The sequence below is a fragment of the Equus przewalskii genome, chromosome 9 (assembly GCF_037783145.1).
Source record: "Equus przewalskii isolate Varuska chromosome 9, EquPr2, whole genome shotgun sequence".
In the NCBI taxonomy this organism is placed as follows: Eukaryota; Metazoa; Chordata; class Mammalia; order Perissodactyla; family Equidae; genus Equus; species Equus przewalskii.
Window position 1 is genome coordinate 70184393 of NC_091839.1, and position 22685 is coordinate 70207077.

Below are 22685 nucleotides of genomic sequence, written 5' to 3' on the forward strand. Positions count from 1 at the left end.
TGTGGCTTGATGAGTGGTGCTAGGTCCGTGCCTGGGATCTAAAACTGCAAACCCTGGGCTGCTGAAGTGGAGCATGTAAACTTAACCACTATGCCACCAGGCTAGACTCTATCAATTTTTATAAAGAATCTAATTTTGACTTTGTAGCTTTCCTTATTGTACTATTTAATGTCTATTTCACTGGCTTCTGGTCTTACATTTTCTATTTCACTTCCTTCTACTTTCTTTGAGCTTCATTTAAAATTTAATTTAAATTAAAAAATATATTTGCTTCCTAGATATTTTGATTTTCAGCCTTTATTCTTCACTAATGAATATTTTTAGAGTAGATTTCACTCTAAACATTGTTTAGCTGTATCCCAAGTTTCAATGCAATGTTTACATCATACATTAGTTCATATATTTCCACAATTCCACTGTCCTTTTTTCTTTGATTCATGGGATATTTAAAAATGTATTGCTAACATTTCTCACAGAACCAAGCATTGTTTAAGACGTAGTAAGCTGCTGATATATATTTAATTGGTGATTAAATGTATTAATTGACAAATGAGACATATTTGAGAAAGGAAAGAGATCAGTGTTGTTAGCGGTTTTCCTAGAAGAGGAAGGATTTTAGGTGTAGCCAATAAGATGCAAAGAAAAGCAAAGAAGCAGGAAAGCCTTAGGTGTACCTAGAGGAAAGTGAATAAGTTTAGATGGAGCAGAGGTTCTCACAGAGGAGATATAAGATACTCTAAAAATGGAAGATGAGGGGCTGGTCTGGTGACATAGTGGTTAAGTTCGTGTGCTCAGCTTTGGTGGCCCAGAGTTTGCAGGTTGGGATCTTGGGCACGGACATGGCACGGACATGGCACAGCATGGCACGCCATGCTGTGGTAGACGTCCCACGTATAAAGTGGAGGAAGACGGGCATGGATGTTAGTTCAGGGCTGGGCTTCCTCAGCAAAAAGAGGAGGACTGGCAGTAGTTAGCTCAGGGATAATCTTCCTCAAAAAAAGAAAAAAGAGTTAGACTTTATTATGTATGTTTTAAGGAGCTAGTAAGGTGTGTGATATATTAGTCTCCTCTATGAATGTTCTCTCTCAAATCAGTGGAGAAATAAAACACTGATAATTTGCAATTATAATAGAGCCCCATGGGTATATAGTCTTATTCATAATTCCTTTATTGTGTAGGAAATATGTAACTTTCAATTATTTTATTTTAATCCTCTGAAGAATAAATGTCTCTCAGAAAACAACTGTAAAATGACTTACACATAAAGATCAAGTTTTCTTTTCAAAGGAGGGTTCATAATTCTTTGCACTCATATTAAGTAGAGTAGCATAGTCCCCTAAGGTACTGGGCTTTGTAACTCAGAAAAGATCACTGAAAATGCTGATTCTCTATACGGAAATGAACACCTTTTGCATAAAACGATGATCCTTTCATTTCTGGTTCTGAAGTAGAATTCATCAAACCTAATTCTATGGGGAACGCACTTTAGGAATAAACAGCTCATCTAAGCAAGTGGATTTTCTAACTGCCTAGAATCAAAAGAAGACCATAATCAATTTCTCTTTCTATACTCCAGGGTACCTGAAGCCTCCTTTGGTGCCTACAGAAATTCTCTTTGCTTTGCATTTAGAGGAGTCCACTTTAGGGAGGAAAAAAAATATACATTTGTATTGCACTTTTTCAGAGATCCCAACTCATACAAAGTAACCAACACTCTTAGACAGCAATGACTGGATTAGGGATAGTCCTGAGCTAAACTGTGAGATGGAGAAGTTGGTTTTCTGTAGTTCCAGGCTTTTATTTTATTATTTACCCTTCAATTTTCTTTAGGGACCCAATTCTACAGTACAATTCAATTACCTTTCTCCTTTCCTGTCCCTCATCACCCACAAAGCCTGTGATGTCTGCCTGCAAGGAGTGGGACTGGTACCTGGGCAGTGAGGCTTACCGGGAGATGGGGTATGTTAGAATCCTGGTAAAGAAGTGAGGGGTGGCAGGGAAGTATTTTTCAGTTTGAAATGTCCCTCATATGACATTTATACATTACTTCTGGGATGTAGCCCACAGCCTTAGCATGACAAACTATTATTTCCAAGGATATAAGAATATAATGTTAATAAGACCAAGGTTTATTCAGATTTTAAAGGTACCGCTTGGAGATGTCAATGACTGAAACAATGAATAAATCATTAATTGAGGAATAAAGTCTTACATTTTGGATATAAGGATCTTTGTATATATCTTGTGGAGGAGAGCCTTCTTACCACTTCTCAAACGATGCTAACTACTCAATCTATTCACAAGATCACCCCCTCCTGCTAGCACCTTTCCTAATCTTACTGGTATTTTTGGAATTATTAGCAATATGGTATTGTTGTGGTATTCAAATCCTGTCATATCTGAAGATGAAGCTGGAAAGGGAAATAGGAGTCAGATCTTGGGGTATTCATGTCTTTTGTTTGTTTTTGGTGAGGAAGATTGTCTTTGAGCTAACATCTGTGCTAATCTTCCTCTATTTTGTGTGTGGGACGCTGCCTCAGCATGACTTGATGAATGGTGTATGTAGGTCCAAACCCAGGATCCTAACCCACAAACCCTGGGCCATCGATCAGAGAGCATGAACTTAACCACTATTCCACAGGGCCGGCCCCCCGGGACTCATGTCATTTTAACAACTTGGACTTTATTTTATGGGCAACTGGGAAGAAGAGAGTTTTAGATTAAGAGTGGCTAACCCAGTTTTGTGACTTGATAATTTACTATGTCTGTTGGGGAGTTCTGGCAAGACGAATGTTAGTGAAATAAAAGTAAAGACATGAGAGCAGCAGTGAGATCATTACAGTGGTTCAAGGATAAGATAATGAAGGCTTGAATTAAGATGGAAGTCATGGTTATGAATAGAAAGAAGTATACTCAAGAATGTTTAGGGGGTAAAATCAGCAGATCTTCAAGCCTTTTTGAATAATCAGGTGAAGGAGAGAAAGAGAAAAATCAAAGATCACCCCCAGATTTCTAGTGAGCTGGAGGGTGGATTGTTGTTTCACCAATGACACTGAAAACAAAGTTGGGAAGAGGGAACAAGTAGTTTAGGTTAAGACACATTGAATTTGAAGGTGTTTATTGGACATTTGGACAGACAAGCCTGACATTTTCAGCGAAAAGCCTTTTCATGAAGCCCTGAAATGATGACATAGAATTGGGAATCTTCAGGATATAGGGCAGAGTTTCAACTTTGAGAGCAGACGTATCTCACAAAGAGATTGTATAGAATGAGAATTTCAGAGGACTAATAATGGAATCTGGGGAAGACCAATAATTAAGGAGCAGAAAAGAAAAACCACAAAAAAAGTCAGAAATATAGGTCAGAGAATATGGGGAGAACCAGGAGAGTATGCTGTCGTGATACCCCAATAGCAGAGAAGCTTAGAGAAGAAACAAAGTGGTAAATGCAAGTGAGAAGTCCAGTAATGTGAAGACTGGAAAGGTTCCATTGGTTTAGAAATGATAATGTCATCAACAGCAGCCAGAGCATCAGTGACACTGTAGAGACAGGAGTTTCACCTTTGTGGGAAATGAGAAGCATCCCGAAGAATGGCTAAGGTGTGGAGGAGAGAAATGGCAGAGAGAGAGAGATGGGAATCAAGAAAAAGTAGTTCTGAAGCTGAGAATAATATTTCCAAAATGAGAGGAGAAGCCAACAACAAGAAAAAAGAGGATGCCACAAAACAGCGTAGATGACTGATGAGGAGGACACAACTGGAGAAGCTGGTCTCGAAGAGCAGGATAAACACTTTACCTCTGAGATTAAGAGAGACGGCTATAGATTAAACAGGAACACCAAGCTACTTCTATCCTATTTCTCCTTTCATTCCTAGCCATCTTTCTTCAGCATCATTGCTTAAATCTTTCATTTCCTCTTCCCTCAATCAGTTTCTCATCCTTAGCTTTCACTTGTGCCCCTTCCCTGAAAACTCGCTTCTGATAATCATTAATAATTATCTAGCTGACAAATCCAATGACTCAGTGACCACCATCTTGAAATGGTTTCCTTTCCTGTGGTTACTATAACATTACAAACAATTCCATCTATTTTTTTTAATCTCTGACCTTTTCAGACACTTTTTTCTGCTTTTTCTCTTTAACTGTCTTTGATCTTCTTCTTCCAAACATAATTTCTCCAGAATTTGACCCCAGCCCTGTTCTCTCTCTAAGCCATCTCTTCATGACTAGCTCATATACTCTTACTTTTTCCACCCTTAACCCCACACAGAGGGCGCTCACGTGTATATAACCAGTCTTGTCACTGTCTGGCATTTAGAGTAATCTGTGTGAAGTTAGTTGCATGTACCACAGCACTTTAACTTAAATATGTCTTATCTTAATTTTGCATTCCCTCCCAAAACTGCTTTTCATCTTTCTTCTTAATTTTATTAATATCAACAGTACTCTTCTAGCACCCAGTCTGAAACTTATTATTATCATTAAATATTTTCTCTTTTTTCCTTCCCATAGTGGGTCACTTGTCAAATTCCTTTGAATCTACTTCTATAATAGTGATCACATAATATCCATCGACTCCAATCTCATACCCAATACCATGCCCTAGTAAGTGTTGACTACTTTATTGCAAAAGCTTCCCAATTAGCTTGCCTCTTCCCGAAGAAAATGTCTGAATGTTATTCTTATATTTACAATTTTTCATTGACTCCTTATTGCCCATGGAATAGAGTCCAATTTTTAAATCCCACCCCTTTTCAGCATTATTATCCCAGGTTTTATTAATTCACACCATGTTCTTGACACTCTTGCTGTTCCTCATACACATCCTGCAATTTTCCACCACTTTGCCTTGCTCTGTTACCTATGCCCACAAAACCCTTCCAATAAATGTAAGATATCCTTACATACAATTATGTATGTAATTATTACATAACAAAATCATATCTGTTATTTAAGCCTTAACTCTAAAGTCAACTTGTAAAGTAAACCATTTGCTTTGCCCCAGGTGAGAATAATTCTTAAACTCTTATGGAACTTTTATCTGTATTTATCTCTTTACCCTGTTGGCTTTCAACCTGGAAGCATGATTAAATCGAAAACTTTTAGCTGATAGCAAACAGCTCAGTGACTCAATAAAGATTCATATTTTTCAGGATTTAAAATTGTTCAAGAACAATATTAACATCTAAATTTTTCTTTAAGTTTTCACTCAGTATGTGATCCATAAATATATGTTGAATGAAGGTTAAAATGATTTGAAAGCTGCAAAACAGATACAAATCAGTAAGACGATTATCATATGGATGATTAAATACTATATATTTCCAAAGCAAATATGACTTAAAAGTAGGCTTACTAGTGAGCGATTTATACTAGACATAAATTGGCACATTGCAATTAATTTGAAATATTATTTTTTAATTTTGAAAATTTTAAAGCAATCATAAAATCAGTAACATTGCACACACAGTTCCTAGTTCAAGCCTTAACATAGAAGAACAATTTCCACTGTCTTAAAAACAAAAATAACTCCCAAATCACTTTCTACTCTACTTATCTATGAAAGAATAAGAAATGGACACCTTGCAAAGTATACTAAGTGTTATAGAGATTAGAGGCTGGCTACTAAGTACATGATGAAATAATATGTATTTTCTTTGCTTTTTTTTATTGAAGTATAATTGACATGCAACATCTATTAGTTTCAGTTATATGTGATAGTGATTCGATATGAAATTATCACCATGATGGTGTGATCGATTGTCAGTGAGGAGGTAAGAGACAGAAAAGCTACTTGACAAATAAGAAAGTCTCCTTTGACTTTTATTTGTAACTTGTCAAATTGGTAAAGCCCTACTGAGTTTAAAAAGCTTTGGAAGGCATACTTGTTTCTGTTCATGCCCATATGCAGAATCACATTTATATTAAGAATTCAGGTATGAAATATAAGATTAAAGGCAAAGAGTTGGTGCCAATAGTTTATTTTCATAAACATATTATTTCTCTTCTTTCATTTCATGTTAAGCCTAGCAATCAGTCTACTTAACCTAAACCAACATGTTTGGCCTTACTCTAAACTCAGGGAACATTTTTGTTTGAAGATTCCAATGAGTTCACTAATTGAGGGTTCAGCCTCAATTCAGTAACTCTGCTCACTCCAATTTGACCAGAGTGGACTCCAGACTATGTGTGTTTGTGTTTCTACCTAAATAACCTAGCTCCAAGTGATTCCAAGTCTGTGCATGGCTTAGTTAGCAGTACTTGAATCTTTCCTTCTTAACTCTGTCCGCAGACTGTCCTCCACAATCAGGGATTCCTTAAGGCCCAGTATCTGAAATCTAATTCCAGATGAAAGCCATATACTACTATTTGGATATTCCACTTGCCTGACTCTTAGCTACAGATTTTGAACACAACTTTGCCTCACGTTTGTTCTTGCTTTTAACATGTATCAATATCCTGGCCTTACATTCACTTACTGGGCCCTTGTACACTTGTATCCATCTCTAGATCAATGACTGTCTCTGAATCTGTATTAAGACCTTTAGCCTTTGCATGATACCAGGCATTATTCATTCTGAAGCAATCAGGTTTTACCCACATTCCGCTTAATGCCAACAAGAAAAACTGATTTAAAAATAAGACATCACAAAAGAATGAGATGCATTAATTTGAACTTTTGGTGAATTTACCACTCTGACTCTTACAGCACATTGATAGCCAGCAAAAGATGTCACACAATGATAACATCACAAATAATAGGTTATTAGCAAAAGAACTGATTAGGAACCAGATTTTATTCCTATCTACTGTAAATTCGGAATAATATAGAGAGCTGTATTTGAAAGAGGGCATCCATTAATCTCAGTAACTCTATCTTCTAATTATTACCTTACAATATAGTTTATATTTTCCTTTAAATATTCTTTATCCAATTTTTGTCTTCCTTTAGACACATACATGTATATACTAATTTATATATTAACTAATATATATAGTAATTTATATTATACTTTATTAACTAATATATACACTTATATTGTATGAGTTTATACCCATGTATTCCTTTATATTCGTATACATAAATTGCATGTGGATATGTGTCATATATATTTTACATCTCCCTGCAGTCCTAATATATGTTTTCTTTATAGACTATACGCAATAAAAGAGTTTTTTAGGAGAAAAATGTTATACTGTTTTAGTGGAGTATGTGTGCAAGGCTGTATGAGTAGGTTTGTGAGTGGATCTTAAGTAAAGGATTGTTAAACTGTCTCTTGAGACAGTTCCAAAGACGTTGGATACATTACTGATTTCATTTCTATTTGTAAAACAGACAGAATTACAAATTTCAGAATTGTTCCAGTTTATTTTGAATTGAGAATATGTAAAAATTTTCATCATGATGATTATTTTTAATGTATATTAATGTTCTTAAATATATTCTTAAAAATGTCTCCTAAAGGAAGTCAATATTCACATAATTAGTTGCTTCTGAGTAGACAAGACAAGAGAAGTAGCTTTGAAAACTTAGGTTCCAAACTTCCCAATATGTTTCTTAAAGCAAAATGTCCCCAAGTGAGCGTTCCAAGGAACATGTTTTCTAATTTGGTATTATTCATGCGCAAAGTGAACATTGCTCAAGTCAGTTCTACTAGTCAAAGTTTCATCTGTTCGAGCCCTAACTTCCTAAGGCAGTATATTGAATTTGAATGCTCTCCAGATGATTGGGATCCTATTGAGTTTAAATAGCTGCATTTCTTCAATTTTTCAAAAACTAACTTGCATTTGGACTAAAATTACTAGTTTTAGTTTATGGCCTTAAAGGAATAAAACTTCACGTGAGAACAGTGAAGACAAAACCTTGTTCATATAGATACTATAAATCTTGTGCGAAGTGGATTTGTTTCCATATCAATGAAATAGCAAAATCAATAGAGCTCTCTATAAGCACTAACCAATAAATTAAGGTAGAAACCTTAGCAGAAATAAGACATTCTCATGACGTCTTTTTCCTTAAGCTCCATTTACCTTTTTTAGTTGAGGCAGCACCAATCTCTTCTTTGGCGCGTTCAGTTTCTGCAAATTCAGATATTAAAGAATGAGAAATGGATATCAGAGATGCCAGGTCGATATCTTATAGTATTATAACTCAGACAAGACCAAAGCTGCCCCAAAGATGAAAGGTGTGCAGCTCCTGACAGCAAAGCAAGCAATGGCAAAAGCCACACTATAAAGTGCTTGTTTTTTTTTTTTTTTTTTAACTCACAAACTTTCTTAAATAACAATATGGAAACTCTCTTCCAAGATATGACTCTGTGCTATTAAAATGTTATGCTTCTAAAATTAGGGACCATGAAAGAATGTGGCTTATTCCACAAAATACACTGGAATACTAATTTATTAGTTTACAGTCAGATCTAAATGATGTTTGAGTTGTGGGGAATAGCATTTGAAAGGCCTTCTTTGTTTAGCCTTTAGTTATGGGGATGGAAAATAGTATTTAACCTCAATCAATTAGCATTATATTATAAAAGATTAGCCATGATATTATAGAAAATTCCGTTTAAACACTGCTTTGAAAGAGAGAGAAAACTAAACAATAAGAAAGGCCCAAATGTCTGCTCAGAGTTTCTCTGGATACCCAGTGTGGAAGGTGAGAGAGCTACCATGAAGACATAATCTGAAGTGCTGGTCCTTGCACAAAATGTTGGACCTCAAATCAAGGCTAATTAAAGTTGACATTTTCTCTAGTCCATAGGAAAATAAGAAAAATAACAATGAGCTAGTGAATTTTTACAAAGCTCTCTTTACTTATTTTATTAACTTTACATTTTTTGAGGCTGTTCTCCTTGGTCATCCATATTTTTATTTTTATTCTTATTAGTATGCGTATATTTCCCTCTCATTCATACACACTCAGCAGCTGACGCTCTGGGGACAACCAAACAGCAGGGGTCTTCCTGCCCCCTTGGACTCCCAGTGCGGTAGACCTTGCGCTGTGAGAGGGATAAGCTGTCAGAAGGAGGCCTCCACATTGCTTTCAGGTTTTCATTCCACAACGTTGGATACCGCAAGCATCACAATTTGAGCCCAGGCAGAGGTTATGTAAATATGCTCTTCTCCAGGCTGTCTCAAGACCCTGAGCTCCAGGACTAAGCAGAACTCTGACTGTTATATGCCTTCCAGGAAAGACTTTACACTTGCCAGTGCTTCTCAAACTTAAGCATGCATCAGAGTCACCCAGGGAAGCTGTTAAAACACTAACACTGGGCTTGACTCAGTGGGTCTGGGACACATCCTGAGAATTTGCATTTCTAACCACTTCCCAAATGATGCTCATGCTGCTGCTCTGGACCATATCGGAAACTGATTACCAAACTTCCCCTAAGAGACAATAGGGACAATCCCCCTGTGATCCCCATCCTTATTTGCTTCAGTTACTACCACGAGTCTAGGCTTCCAGCAGAAGACAGAGATACATGGCTTCATATTTCTCCTAAAAACAGACCCCTTTTCAAAGTCCATCCACTGTCATCTCTCTATCATAGCACATGCCCCCGTAGCCTCAGTCTTTTCTCAGAATGCACACTTGGCTTTCTCCTTTTAACCAAACCCTAGCTCCCCAAGGACACCACATCCCCTACAAGCAATCTTCTAAAACAGAGAATGTTTTTCCATCCGCTCCATACCAAGGTGTCTGGAAGTGATGTATACCTCTTCTGATTAATTCTCAACGACTGTTAGCTCCTTGCTTCCTCCAAATCCCTGTTCTTTTGAACTACACGCTATCAGGTTGCACCAGGCTCTCTATCTTTTTTGTTGTCATTAATTAACATTGTGGTCGTGCCTCATCAGTCACTGAATCTGTTTTTTCTTGTAAATGCCTTTAATAACAATGTTTCATTTTGTTTTAAAAATAAGGAAAGCTTCATGAATTTGCCTGTCATTGTTGCACAGGGGTCATGCAAATTTTCTATGTATGTTCCAGTTTTAGAATACATGCTGCCAAAGCAGGCACAATGTTTGTTCAAAAGTTGCAACAAAGTTGAGAGCGTATACTTAGTAGCTAGATCAAATGGTCCCAGGACTTCTATTGCATAACAATAATGCCTACAAACTAATCTCTGTTTTTCCTCAGAAGTTTTAAGTTTCCTTTGTTAAGAATGCCAAAATATTAGCTAAAATGCTACTCAAACATTATCTTCAAAAATGTTTACCAAATCGGATTGCTCTTCAGTTAAAAAAATGTGATTCTGATACCTCAGTCTACACCAAGCTTAGCATTGCCAAGCGAATTTTAATGTGATGCAACAGGCAGAAATGGTAACTTCAATCTAGCAACAAAGTTTTTCAAACACTGACTATTCAGTTGACATCTTACAATAAATTTAACATCTTTCACTGTATATTTCAATGAGATTTGGTAGGTATGATTTGGCCACCAGTGCAACTCTAAAAGCACTGTTATTATGTGTCTCTAAATATTTTAAAGCATCTCTATTGTGCTTTCCATTCATATTTTCTGTTCTATCACTAGTTATTTCATTAAAAATTTTCCAGTTTAACCTATATTGATCAACTTATATTGATCAACAATGTTCTTTTCCATTTCTGTAAATATGTTTAATCCAGTAAAGTTAAATGTAAGCAACACATGGAATCCTTCACAAGATAGAATTGCCTTATATATCAGATTGAACATCATATACTAGAAAATCTATAGAGATACCAATGAAAAAAAGATCAAATGACCCATTTCTAGCCAATGCTATTTTCTTTTTACTTTTTCAGGATCAAGATTTTATTATGAATATCTGCCACTTTCTGCCATCCTTTTTAAATTATTTTATTGAGGTTATATTGGCTTATAACACTGTGTAAATTTCAGGTGTACATTATTATATTTCAGTTTCTGTATAGACTATACTGTGTTCACCACGAATAGTCTAGCCTTTATCCATCATCATACTTATGTGCCCCTTTACCACTTTCACCCTTTCCCTCTAGCAACCACTAATCTCTTCTTCTTATCTATGTGTTTATCTTCCACATATCAGTGAACTCATATGGTGTTCGTCTTTCTCTGTGGGTGAGTAGTACTCCATTGTGTTTATGTGTGTATATATACACGATGTATCTATATCTATACTACATTTTCTTTATCCATTCATCAGCTGATGGGCATTTGGCTTGCTTCCATGTCTTGGCTTCTTAACTCATTTTCCAATGCCAACATTACCTTGATACCAAAACCAGACAAGGACAACAGTAAAAAGGAAAACTACAGGCCAATATCACTGACGAACATAGATGCAAAAATCCTCAACAAAATATTAGTAAATTGAATACAGTACAGTAAAAGGATCAAATCCATGATCAAGTGTAATTTATTCCAGGGATGCAGAAATGGTTCAACATCCACAAATCAATCAATGTGATACATCACATTAACAAAATGAAGTATAAAAATCACATGATCATCTCAATAGATGCAGAGAAAGCATAAGACAAGATCCAACATTCATTTATGACAAAAATTCTGAATAAAATGGATATAGAAGGAAAGTACCTCAAAATAATAAAGGCCACATATGACAAACCCACAACCAACATCATACTCAATGATGAAAAATTGAAAGCTATTTCTCTGAGAACAGGAACAAGACAAGGAGGCCCATTCTCAACACTCTTATTCAACATAGTACTGCAAGTTTTAGCCAGAGCAATTAGGCAAGAAAAAGAAATAAAAGGGATCAAACTGGAAAGGAAGAAGAAAACCTGTCACTATTTGCAGATGACATGATTCTGTATATAGAATACCCTAAAGAATCCACCAAAAAACTATTAGAAATAATAAAAACATATAGTAAAGTTGAAGGGTATAAAACCAACATACAAAAATCAGTTGTATTTCTATAAACTGATAATAAACTAGCAAAAAGAGAAATCAAGAATATAATCCCATTTACAATTGCAACAAAAAGAATAAAATATCTAGGAATAAGTTTAACTAAAGAGGTGAAAGACCTGTACACTAAAAACTATAAAACATTGTTAAAAGAAATCGAAGAAGACGCAAAGAAATGAAAGATGTTCCATGCTCATGGATTGGAAGAAATAACATAACTAAAATGTCCATACTTCCTAAAGCAATCTACAGATTCAATGTAACCCCTATCAGAATCCCAATGACATTCTTCATGGAAATAGAACAAAGAATCCTAAAGGTTTATATGGAACAACAAAAGACCCTGAATAGCCAAAACATTCCTGATGGAAAAAAGACAAAGCTGGAGGTATCACACTCCCTGAATCCAAAAATATGTTATAAAGCTATACTAATCAAAACAGCACGGTACTGGCAGAAAAACACACACACAGATCAATAGACAGAATCAAGAACCCAGAAGTAAAACCATACATCTATGGACAGCTAATTTTCAACAAAGGAGCCAAGAACATACAATTAAGAAAGGAAAGTCTCCTCAACAAATGGTGTTGGGAAAATTGGACAGCCACGTGCAAAAAAATGAAAGTAGACCATTATCTTACACCACACAGAAAAATTAACTCAAAATGGGTTAAAGACTTGAATGTAAGACCTGAAACCAAAACTCCTAGAAGAAAATATAGGAGGTAAGCTTTGTGACATCAGTTTTAGCAGTGTCTTTGTAAATGCCATGTCTACTCAGGTAAGGGAAACAAAAGAAAAAATAAACAAATGGGACTACATCAGACTAAAAGCTTCTGCATCGCAAAGGAAACCATCAACAAACTGAAAAGACAACCCACCAACTGGGAGAAAATATTTGCAAATCATATATCAGATAAGTGGTTAATTTCCAAAATAAATAAAGAACTCATATAACTTAACAAGAAAAAAATGAACAACCTGATCCAAAAATGGGCAGAGGATATGAACAGACATTTTCCCAAAGAAGATATACAGATGACCAACAGGCATATGAAAAGATGTTCAACATCACTAATTATTAGGGAAACGCAAATCAAAACCACAGAAATATCACCTCATGCCCGTAAGAATGGCTACAATTAACAAGACAAGAAACACCAAATGTTGGAGAGGATGTAAAGAAAGGAGAACCCTCACACACTGCTGGTGGGAATGCAAACTGGTGTAGCCACTATGGAAAACAGTACGGAGATTTCTCAAAAAAATTAAAAATAGAAATACCATAAGATCCAGCTATCCCACTAGTGGATATTTATCCAAAGAACGTGAAATCAATAACTCAAAAAAGATTTATGCACCTTTATTTTCATTACAGCATTTAACATTTTTGCAGATTGTTACCATCCTCTCCACTACTACTACTGTGAGATTGCATCAACAACCACTCTCAACCATAGCTGCACATTAGAATAAGCTGGGGAGGTTTTATGTGTCTATGAGTTCAGATGTAGTAGATCTGGGGAGGACTCTAGAATTTTGAGAGCTTTGAGATTCTGAGTTAATGAGATAAGGCCTAGGTATCTGTATATTTATAAGCTTCCCAAGATATTCTAATATTTAACCAGGATTGGGAGTCACTTATAAACACAGTCCATGCAACTACACGATCTCTCATTTCTCTGACCTCCTCACTTCCAAAAACTAGAGACTCCACTTCTCTGATCACTACCACCAACATACTTTTGGACTTTTCTTTTGCTGCAAAAATTTTGCACCAAAAAATCCTAATCTCTAGTACCATTTCTTCCCTTTATAGCTCACCTACTCCCGAACCTTCTCTAAATAGTATCTGACTCCACCAATACTTTCATTCCTTTGTTCTTACCACTTTCTTAATGCTCCAGATCTTTCTCACTTTTCCTTTTGCCAAGCTTATATTTAAATGAGCTGTGGTTAAATCACTCTCTTATTGTCTGTTTTCATAGTCAACTGCTGTAATAGTTTCCTAGGGCTGCATTTAAGCTGTTGGGTGTCTTAAAAACATGAGAAATTTATTCTTTCACAGTACTGGAGGCTGGAAGCCCAAGATTAGGGTGTTGTCAGGGCCTTCTGAGGCTCACTCTGAAGACTCTTGGGAAGAATCCTTCTTTGACTTTTCCTAGCTTCTGGCGATTCCTGGCGATCCTTGGCATTCCTTGGCTTATAGCTTATCACTCCAATTTCCCCTTTTATGCTTGTGTGGCTGTCTTTCCTCTGTATGTGTCTTTGTGTTTCCAAATCTCTCTCTTTGTATAAGGGCACAGTTATCGGCTTCAGGGCCCACTCTAATCCAGGACGACTTCCTTTTAACTTGGTTACATCTGTAAAGACCCTATTTTTAAATAAGCTCACATTCACAGCTACTGAGTTAGGACTTCAACATATCTTTTGGGGGGACACAATTCAACCCACTACACCCCCAAAACACCAAGCCTACTTTTTGCCTGCCACTTGAGCAGCCAGCCAAACTAGAGGAAGGCCCCCACTCTGCTGCAGATCTCACTTGAAATGTCTAATCACAATATTTAAAAGAGTGGTCAGCACTGACCAGCAAGACTACCACAGACCTAGTGAAGTTGCATTCTCATTCTCCTAGATAACTGGTTCATGCATTCTCTTCACTTCTCAAACTTCCAGTATTATGCAAGGTAGAGGCAAGCTGCTGTTGAGAAGTTCATAGAGAAAACAGAAGCAGACCACACTACCTAATCTTTTCACCACCTCACCAGCACATACCTACACCATTTGTCTTCTCTCCAGTTCCAAAAGATGACCAGTCCCTGCTCCTATATAATATCAATCCATCCATTTTTGCCCTGCAGCCCATCTCCTTTGCCTAGCCAAGACTTTTGTTCTTGCAATTATTGCTTCTATGTGCCACCTCATCAGTTTCCATTTCACTGATGCTTTCATATCAGCTCAGAAATGTAATATGTCACTCTTTATAACCACAGACAACCACATTCTTCACTTCGCTATGCTCCTCACCCCAACCACCTCATCTCTCTGTGGTCCATGACAGCATCCAGAGAGCTGCTGCACTCAATGTCACCGCTTCTGTCTTCCTATTCTCTATTTTTTTATTTGTTTAATTATGAAATATATAACACAAATGAAAAGTATAAAGGCAAATAGGATATATGCACATTTTAATTAATGGAAATTAAAAAATGCATGTCTTTCTAACACGTGCAAGCGTAAGAAATAAAATATCATCAAAGGCTTTGAAATCTCTTACTTATCCTACTACCATTGAATGACTCTTCCGTCATCTCAGAATTATCATTGTTCCTAAATTTTGTATTAATCATTTCCTTATTTTTCTATACAGTTCTTTTATCACATGTATTTATCTCTAGACAAAGGCAAGACTATATAGATTGAATTATATTGTTTAGTAAGATAACTTTATATAAATTAAATTATACTGTTTAATTCTTATGATTTGCTTCTTTCAAAACATCGTGTTGAGATGCAATGTTAAAACAACTAAAGACAGAGGCCACTAGACTAAGGTAGCTCTAGTGCCTTTGTTAGCTTATGTAAACAAACCAAAGACAAAGTCAACTAGATTTTTCTGGAATCTGAAAAAATGAAACTCAGGAACCATAATGCTTGGGGCTGGCCCAGAGGCGCAGTGGTTAAGTTCGCACGTTCTGCTTCTCGGCAGCACAGGGTTCGCCGGTTTGGATCCCGGGTGCGGACATGGTACCGCTTGGCAAGCCATGCTGTAGTAGGCGTCCACATATAAAGTAGAGGAAGATGGGCGTGGATGTTAGCTCAGGGCCAGGCTTCCTCAGCAAAAAAAAAAGAGGAGAACTGGCAGTAGTTATCTCAGGGCTAATCTTCCTCAACAATAAATAAATAAATAAAAGAAAAAGAACGATAATGCCCAAATAGTTAAATTTACCCAAATAAGGCAAACATTTAAGTTATAGTAAATAAAATTATTTATCTGCTTTGCTTCTGCCTCTTCTCTATAAAAACTTCTTCCCTAGCCTCAGCCTATGCAGCACCCCTAACCATTTTTTGATTTTGGCACTGCCTGATTCAAATCATTACTTAAATAAACTTAGTTTAACTTTTTACAGAAGCCATGTTGATCTGAGTAGCTGGAAGAGAAATTACTGGATCACAGCATTTGCTCACGTTTAAATTTTCCAGATGAAAGCTACATTTTTTGCCCCCAAATTTTACATTCACACCAATAATACGTAGAGTTTCTATTGCTTCATATGGTCACCATCACCAGCACGACGATTTTCTCTCATTTTTGGTCAATCTGGTATGTGTAAAATAGTACCTTGTTGTGGTTTTAAGTAAAATTTTATTATAACTAAGAGGTTGAACATCTTCTGATATGTTTATAGGCCATTTGTGTTTTGCTTTGTTTTGTTTTTGGTGCTTACTTATATGTTTTACCCATTTTTTTCTGCCCATTGTTCCATCAAGTTCTTTATCTTACTGTTTTTTATTTTTGGAGTTATTTATTTTTTGCAACTAGTCTCTTATTACTTATAAGTACTACAAATGCCTTTTCCAAGTTTGTAGCTTGTCTTTTATCTCTCTGTATGGTGGCTGGTAGTTAACTAAAGTTCATAATTTTAATATAATAAAACGTATCACACTTTTTATTGATGGCTTGAATTTGCATATATGGTTTTTTAAATTTTCCCATACTTCAAGAAGATATATAAATATATCTTCTTATACTTTTTTTTAACTCAGTGGCTTGATTCATCGTTACCATTTAAGTCTTTGAACCATCTGGAATTGACATTTTGGAATTTTATGAAGTGAGGGTAATTTCCGGTTTTTTTGTAATGAATACAAATTACATCAGCAACATTTAAAAATAATCTATCTCTTCTCTAACTGTCTGAAATGGCTGCTCTTTCTTATATCAGATATTTGCTCAAGTGGAATCTGTTTTAGGTCTCTTGTTTCTTGTCCTATTGGAAAACTCATTTAGATCAGCATCAATACCATGCTACCCTTTAAAACACAGTATCAGGAGACTGTTTTACTAATAGGACTCGAGTCACATAGTACTGGTCTCAATAGCCATTCTTCACAGCGCTACTGTGCTATGTTCATCATTATGCTTTCCTAATACTAAAATTTATTCCTGATTTCCCATTTGAAATCCTCTTCTTGTCCTTCCTACTTCCTCATGTCTAAATCGAACTCAGATTCTACTTCTGCTAGTAATCATCTATCTAGTTTAGATCTCTTTGAACCAAACTTGATGAACATTCCTGAGCTCTGAACCGTGGCATTCTCCAATTTCAGACCAACACCCAGGACACCAACCTTGGCTTTACAAATAGGACTAAACAAAAAGCACATGTTGCTCTACCACAAAAGTCAGTCCAAGATCTCTCACGTTCTAGTTTCCCTGGTACTTAAGCCTCCCTAAACCATTATCCTGACACTGTATCAGTACATTTTTGAGTTCATTCAGTCAGCATCATCTGTGATTTGGGTAGTGCTCTTATAATTTATTACCCAAACTGAGTAAGTGAAAGAAGAAGCTAGTAATAAGTATTCTGGAGTAATATAAATATGGATATGAAGATTGTCCTAAACGACTGAGATACATGGTCATACATGTCATGCAATCTGTGGTCTAGACACACCCCATTGACATCAGATCTATTGGTTCAGGCCCATAAATCTTTTTTCCTAGTAATTTCCATTACAGAGTATTTAAATTGAGTCCAAAAAAAAAAAAAAAAAAAAACCCATGCCACTTTTCTAACTAATATGAATTGTCCTCAAATATTCTTCTAATATTATATAACTGAATAAATTCAAAGGGACTTTATTTTTAAAATTCTGCATACTGGCTTCTCCTGAATGATCCTGACCTGTATTTGTAAATCAAGTGATAGATATCTGACTCGCACATTTAGGTATTGAAATGTGGTTAAGGTGATAAACACAGTCAGGTTTGGTGGCTAAGAGTAACACAAAATCTAGTCCAGTGCTAAAATCAAGGGATGAAAAATGCCTGAATACTGCTATTTTATAAACATTTAGACCCACAATTAAAGATGACTAGACTCTGGCCCTGCCTTGGTCTGGTGCCTTTTTTGCTCAAAATTCAAACTGGCCGCAGGCTGGTTAAACATGCAGATGAAATACATGATCAGAGCCCCCAGGTCCTTGATATGAGGAACGAAGTGACGTACAGCAGTGCTTCCCAGGGTCTTGAGGAGCACTGGTCCTTGAAGTATTTGAAAACTGAGCGGCGATGTTGTCAAATATATTTGCTAAGCATTGTCTGCTACATTCCTTCTTGAAGATTCACCAAGGAGAGTGTTAAAGATCTGAAATCCCTTAGAGTCTAAAAATCTACCTGTTTGGCCCTCTTCCTGTAGGGAAATGACCAATCCTACTGTCAACCTTCATGTCACTATCCAATGTGTGGGGATGCAGGTGCAGTGAACTGCAGGGAGGGAATTGGGGGTGTTGAGGCATTTTTGTTTGCACCATGATAAAGGAATCTCTGTTGACTTGCAGAAAGTGCAAATCTAGGTTTGGCATCGGTGCTTGGTCCCAGGCACTCTTCCTCCATCCACATAACCCCTGACGCATAACTTTAGACTTGGAGGCATTAAGCGCCCCTCTGTAATGCTACATCATTGAACCAGAAAAGGTTCACTATTCAAGTTGACGGTACCATGAGAACCTCCACTCTGGAATGATACAGCTTCCAAGCTTGTCTGAGTCCTCTAGTAATTTTTCCGCAGTCATTCTGGTTTCCTCAGAACCTAGAGGAAACATTTCCACACCACAAATTCAATTCTCATGCTAGTTATTTCCTTTAATTGAGTGCTAATGACAAATTAACTTTTGCTTTTTCCATGGACTTGCCCTAACCCTGTCAATCTCAACTGTTCTTTTTAATTCAATGCTATGGAGTTGTATCACACAAATATTTCATTTATGCTAATTTAACTATACATCTCACTCTCTCATTTCCTCTCATAATTTAAGATAATGTAAAATCTTATCCTGAATGTTCAGGCTGTATACACAAAACAATGTGCACTATACTATATGAATAATTTAGGGAATTTTCAAGAGTATTTGTAATGATATGCAATTTTCACCTTAGGCATTATCTCTACAAATAACCCATTGTATATAGCAGCTATGTAAAAATTCTCCTGTAGTATGGTTTCAAGACCAAAAAAATAGTTCTTAGTTGGTGAAATGGATGGTCACACTGTTAGCAGAGAATTTAAACAATTTATGAATTATCTCTAATTAATTTCTGTATTTCAGGACAATGCCCATGTCAAGTCCAAATCTCTCAACCACGGAGAGTCTTGAATATTAATTCTTTTGAAACTTTTATATTGGATCTAAGATGATCTGGCAATGTAATTTGCTAATTTCCTGCAAAAGATGCTGATCTCTTCTAAACTTGATTGGATAGTGTGTTTCACAGATAGCAGAACTTACACGGTTTTTTTTTTTTTTTTACTTCAAATGAATATTTTTATCTATATGTCACATTTTTCTAGGAATAAAACGTTCATTTTCAGAGTAATCTTCAATCTAAAGTTCTCTACCAGTGCTCCAAAATTATCAGTTTTGTTTTGTACATTTTCTTGATTGTGCATTTCTACAGACTAAGTAGTAGCATACTAAAGACTCCATAAAACAGAGTTCCAATCAGCTTTACATTCAACTAGGAATTTTAATGGAAATATAAATGAAATTTTAGATTTATGTTAAACCTCTCTTTCAAAGTCTACATCTATGTGAATATTTCCAAGTGTAATTTTTTTTTGAAAAGACATTCCCATCAAGCTACTCAATATTATATTTTCCAGTTTTTCTCTGATATAACCAGCAATGATACACTCTGTCTCAAAAACCCAGCACTAAATAAAACATGAATCTGTTTTATGTATTAGTACCGTCTTTAATACTCATGCAGCTCTAACCCAAAAGAAAAATATAAACATATTTCATTGTACATAGAACTGAGGTTTAACCATAAATCCTATATACAAAGCTTAGAGAAGCTAAAAGCATATTTTTCTAAAATCAAATACAGGCAATATTGCCCAAATAATTTTTATTAATGGCAATCTGCTAGGTGCTTCATCGAATTGAGAAATATAAATAAAGAAATCAGATTTCTCCCTAAGCATACTGTCAAAGCTACCATTAATGCAAATGCTGTGGTATATTGGAGTATCAGTCAATATTTCATAATCTGAGGATATAAACCTTAAAAGAAAATTATGACATTACAAGAGCAGTAGTTAATAAAATTGTTGGGAGCTTCATTTCATTAAAGACACAGTGACTTTCACTGGTAGACAAATTATGTTGCCTACTATTTGATCGATCAATCAATAGGAAAATTAAGTCTGATGGGTGTAAGAAACTGAGGAGATCACTTGTCATTCTGCAAAATGGAAAACAAAAATATAAACAACTCAAAAAGGGGTTAGGGTCTGGACAAATTAACATTTACAAATGAAAGCTCTATAGATAAATTTTAATAAGAATGAATTCACAGAAAAGACAAGGATGAGTGATTATACATATTATTTCAACACAACAAATAATCATAGAAAGAAACATTTGGTAAGCCAGCCTCAAAAATTAGCATTAGCATTGTCCATAGCAAAAAACTGAAGTGAGTAAGCTGCTGAAATACACTCATTCATTTTTTTAAAATTTTATTTAACATACTTGCTTTTACTTGTTTTTCACTTGGAACTGTTAAGGACAAGAAATAATAAAGTCTAAGTTAATTACATCGACTTGTTTCTCTCTAAAACCATTTTGAGGTTATTTTGTTTAAAAGACTGTATTATAACCTTGAAGACTAAAGGAAAAATAGATGTGAGAAAGCGAGAATGCAACTCATTTTCTTTGCTATGCTTTAAATACGTGCCATGAACCATAGATTTTTTCTGTTTGATATTTCTATAATTTCTACTGACACAGAATGCTTATTCACAACTCAATCTTTTTATTTTCTGTTTTAAATTATCTAAGAATCTGATCCAATGCATTTTCCTTAAAGACTATAAAGTGGTATGAAAAGAATGAAGTGAATTGATAAATTATCCAATGATTTCAATTTTAAAAGTACAGCTAATTACTGCTAATTTGCTACACTATAATCATACCCTGAAATGAACAGATAATGATTTCAAGCAATTTAAATTATTGTATTTTGTCAGGTTCAATATTAGACAACGTTTAGCTATTAAAACTTAAAACGGATTTCACCAATAGTCATTCTGTATGTCTCTCCATGTTTATATGTTGCTATGGTGTGTGCTCATTTTAGCTGTCTGCATATGTGCATACATGAGAATAGTGTTATAGCCCACTGTGGGAACGTTACCCCTGAACAAAGAGTCTGTCCTCTGTAAGGTGGACAAAAACATTCCCTCCAAAAGATAAGTAATATCAATATGAATGTGAATGGTGAAATGGATAATTATTTCATCTTGTAAATTATTTAAAAGTCATTCATGTTTAAAAATTTTTTTAAATGAGATTATTCTACCTTGATGTTTCTCCTTTCACCCAATAAACTGTTATCAAGTGCCCACTGTATGCCTGGGCATTATAACAGGCACTGTGGGGATCAAGAAATAAAAATTATGTTTATCCTCTAATTTCTAACTATTTAAATTGGAGAAATATATAAAAGTACATTAAGTGCTATTATAAAGGATAGAAAATGATGCTATGGGAACTAGTTGGAGAAAGAGCTAAATAGATTTGAGTTGTCTGAGGAAGGTTTACAAATTTTGAAAAAGAATAAGAAATGTGGCTTCGAACCTGTGGTCTGCTGTGGTCTATGGCAGGTGTGGCAGCAGAGTTGAGCTATATTTGCATGGTTATTAACATGACATTGAGTAAATCCTATTTCCATTTAAATACGATAAACTGGGAAGAGCGGCTAACGGACATTAAATGAAGCTATGACCGCCTACACACATATACATACAGACACACGCACAAAAAGTGAGTGAAGTACCTTGAGTAAAAGTTTGGCAGGAAAAATCAACAGAAGATATTTTTAAATGAGGCCAATAAAAACAAGTTTCAGAAACCTGCATTTATTTTCATTTGAAACAACTCATAGGGCAGGGTAAATGCTAGAAACATTTAAGAAAACCATTTGGTATCTATACCAACTGCATTTTTGGTTGGTTTGTTTGGATGTTTGCTTTTCTGGTTGTCTGATTCTCAGTTCAGTTTTTTCCCAGTATAATGTAAATATAATGAGGACAAAATCTGCTTCTACTCTCATTGCAACTCCCCTGAGTACTCAAGAAATGCAACATTAGGAATATGGAGAGAATATTTGCCCCAATTGAATATTCCACTTTTTAAAAGCAAAGCAATATCAGATGAATTTACAGAGTGTGTTTCCTTCTTGTTTTGTCTTTATTTTTTAATTTTTTTTACACTAAATGTGAAACAGTCCTTCTCAAACATTGCAGAGATGAATCCACGGGGGATTTTAGGCAGTTGCGGGTTCTGGTTCCGTAGGTTTGAGGTGGGACCAGAGATTCTGCATTCTCACCACCTCTCAGGTGATCTTGATGCTGCTGGTTCACAGAACACACATTGAGTAGCAAAAGTGTTATATCTCATTTGGCTTCCATTTTCTAAAACTGCGTTGGTGTCAACTCTATGTCAAGAACTTGGAAAAAAGACTGTGAGATGGAAGGAC

At 35.6% G+C, this 22685-nt stretch overlaps 1 protein-coding gene and 1 non-coding gene across 51 annotated transcripts in view; both read right to left on the bottom strand.

Moving 5' to 3' along the window:
- Window positions 1–22685, bottom strand: part of TRDN (triadin) — a 393603-nt gene that overhangs the window by 121803 nt on the left and 249115 nt on the right. For 30 of the 50 annotated variants that reach the window (XR_011522089.1, XR_011522078.1, XR_011522083.1 and 27 more), the window contains 2 exons: window positions 20678–20704; window positions 8032–8079 (listed from right to left, as the gene is read on the bottom strand). Coding sequence is in view for 31 of the 50 variants with exons in the window: in XM_070556943.1 (XP_070413044.1) it covers window positions 8032–8079; window positions 20678–20704 (75 nt within the window). In the remaining 19 variants the exon portion in view is untranslated. Of the gene's footprint in view, window positions 1–8031; window positions 8080–19647; window positions 20388–20677; window positions 20705–22360; window positions 22558–22685 lie in introns of those variants that run through there. The other 20 variants (XR_011522090.1, XR_011522086.1, XR_011522085.1 and 17 more) reach the window with 4 other exon arrangements.
- LOC139073754 (U6 spliceosomal RNA) lies at window positions 9916–10017 on the bottom strand. The gene has a single exon (XR_011522742.1). It is a non-coding gene; the product is annotated as a U6 spliceosomal RNA (small nuclear RNA).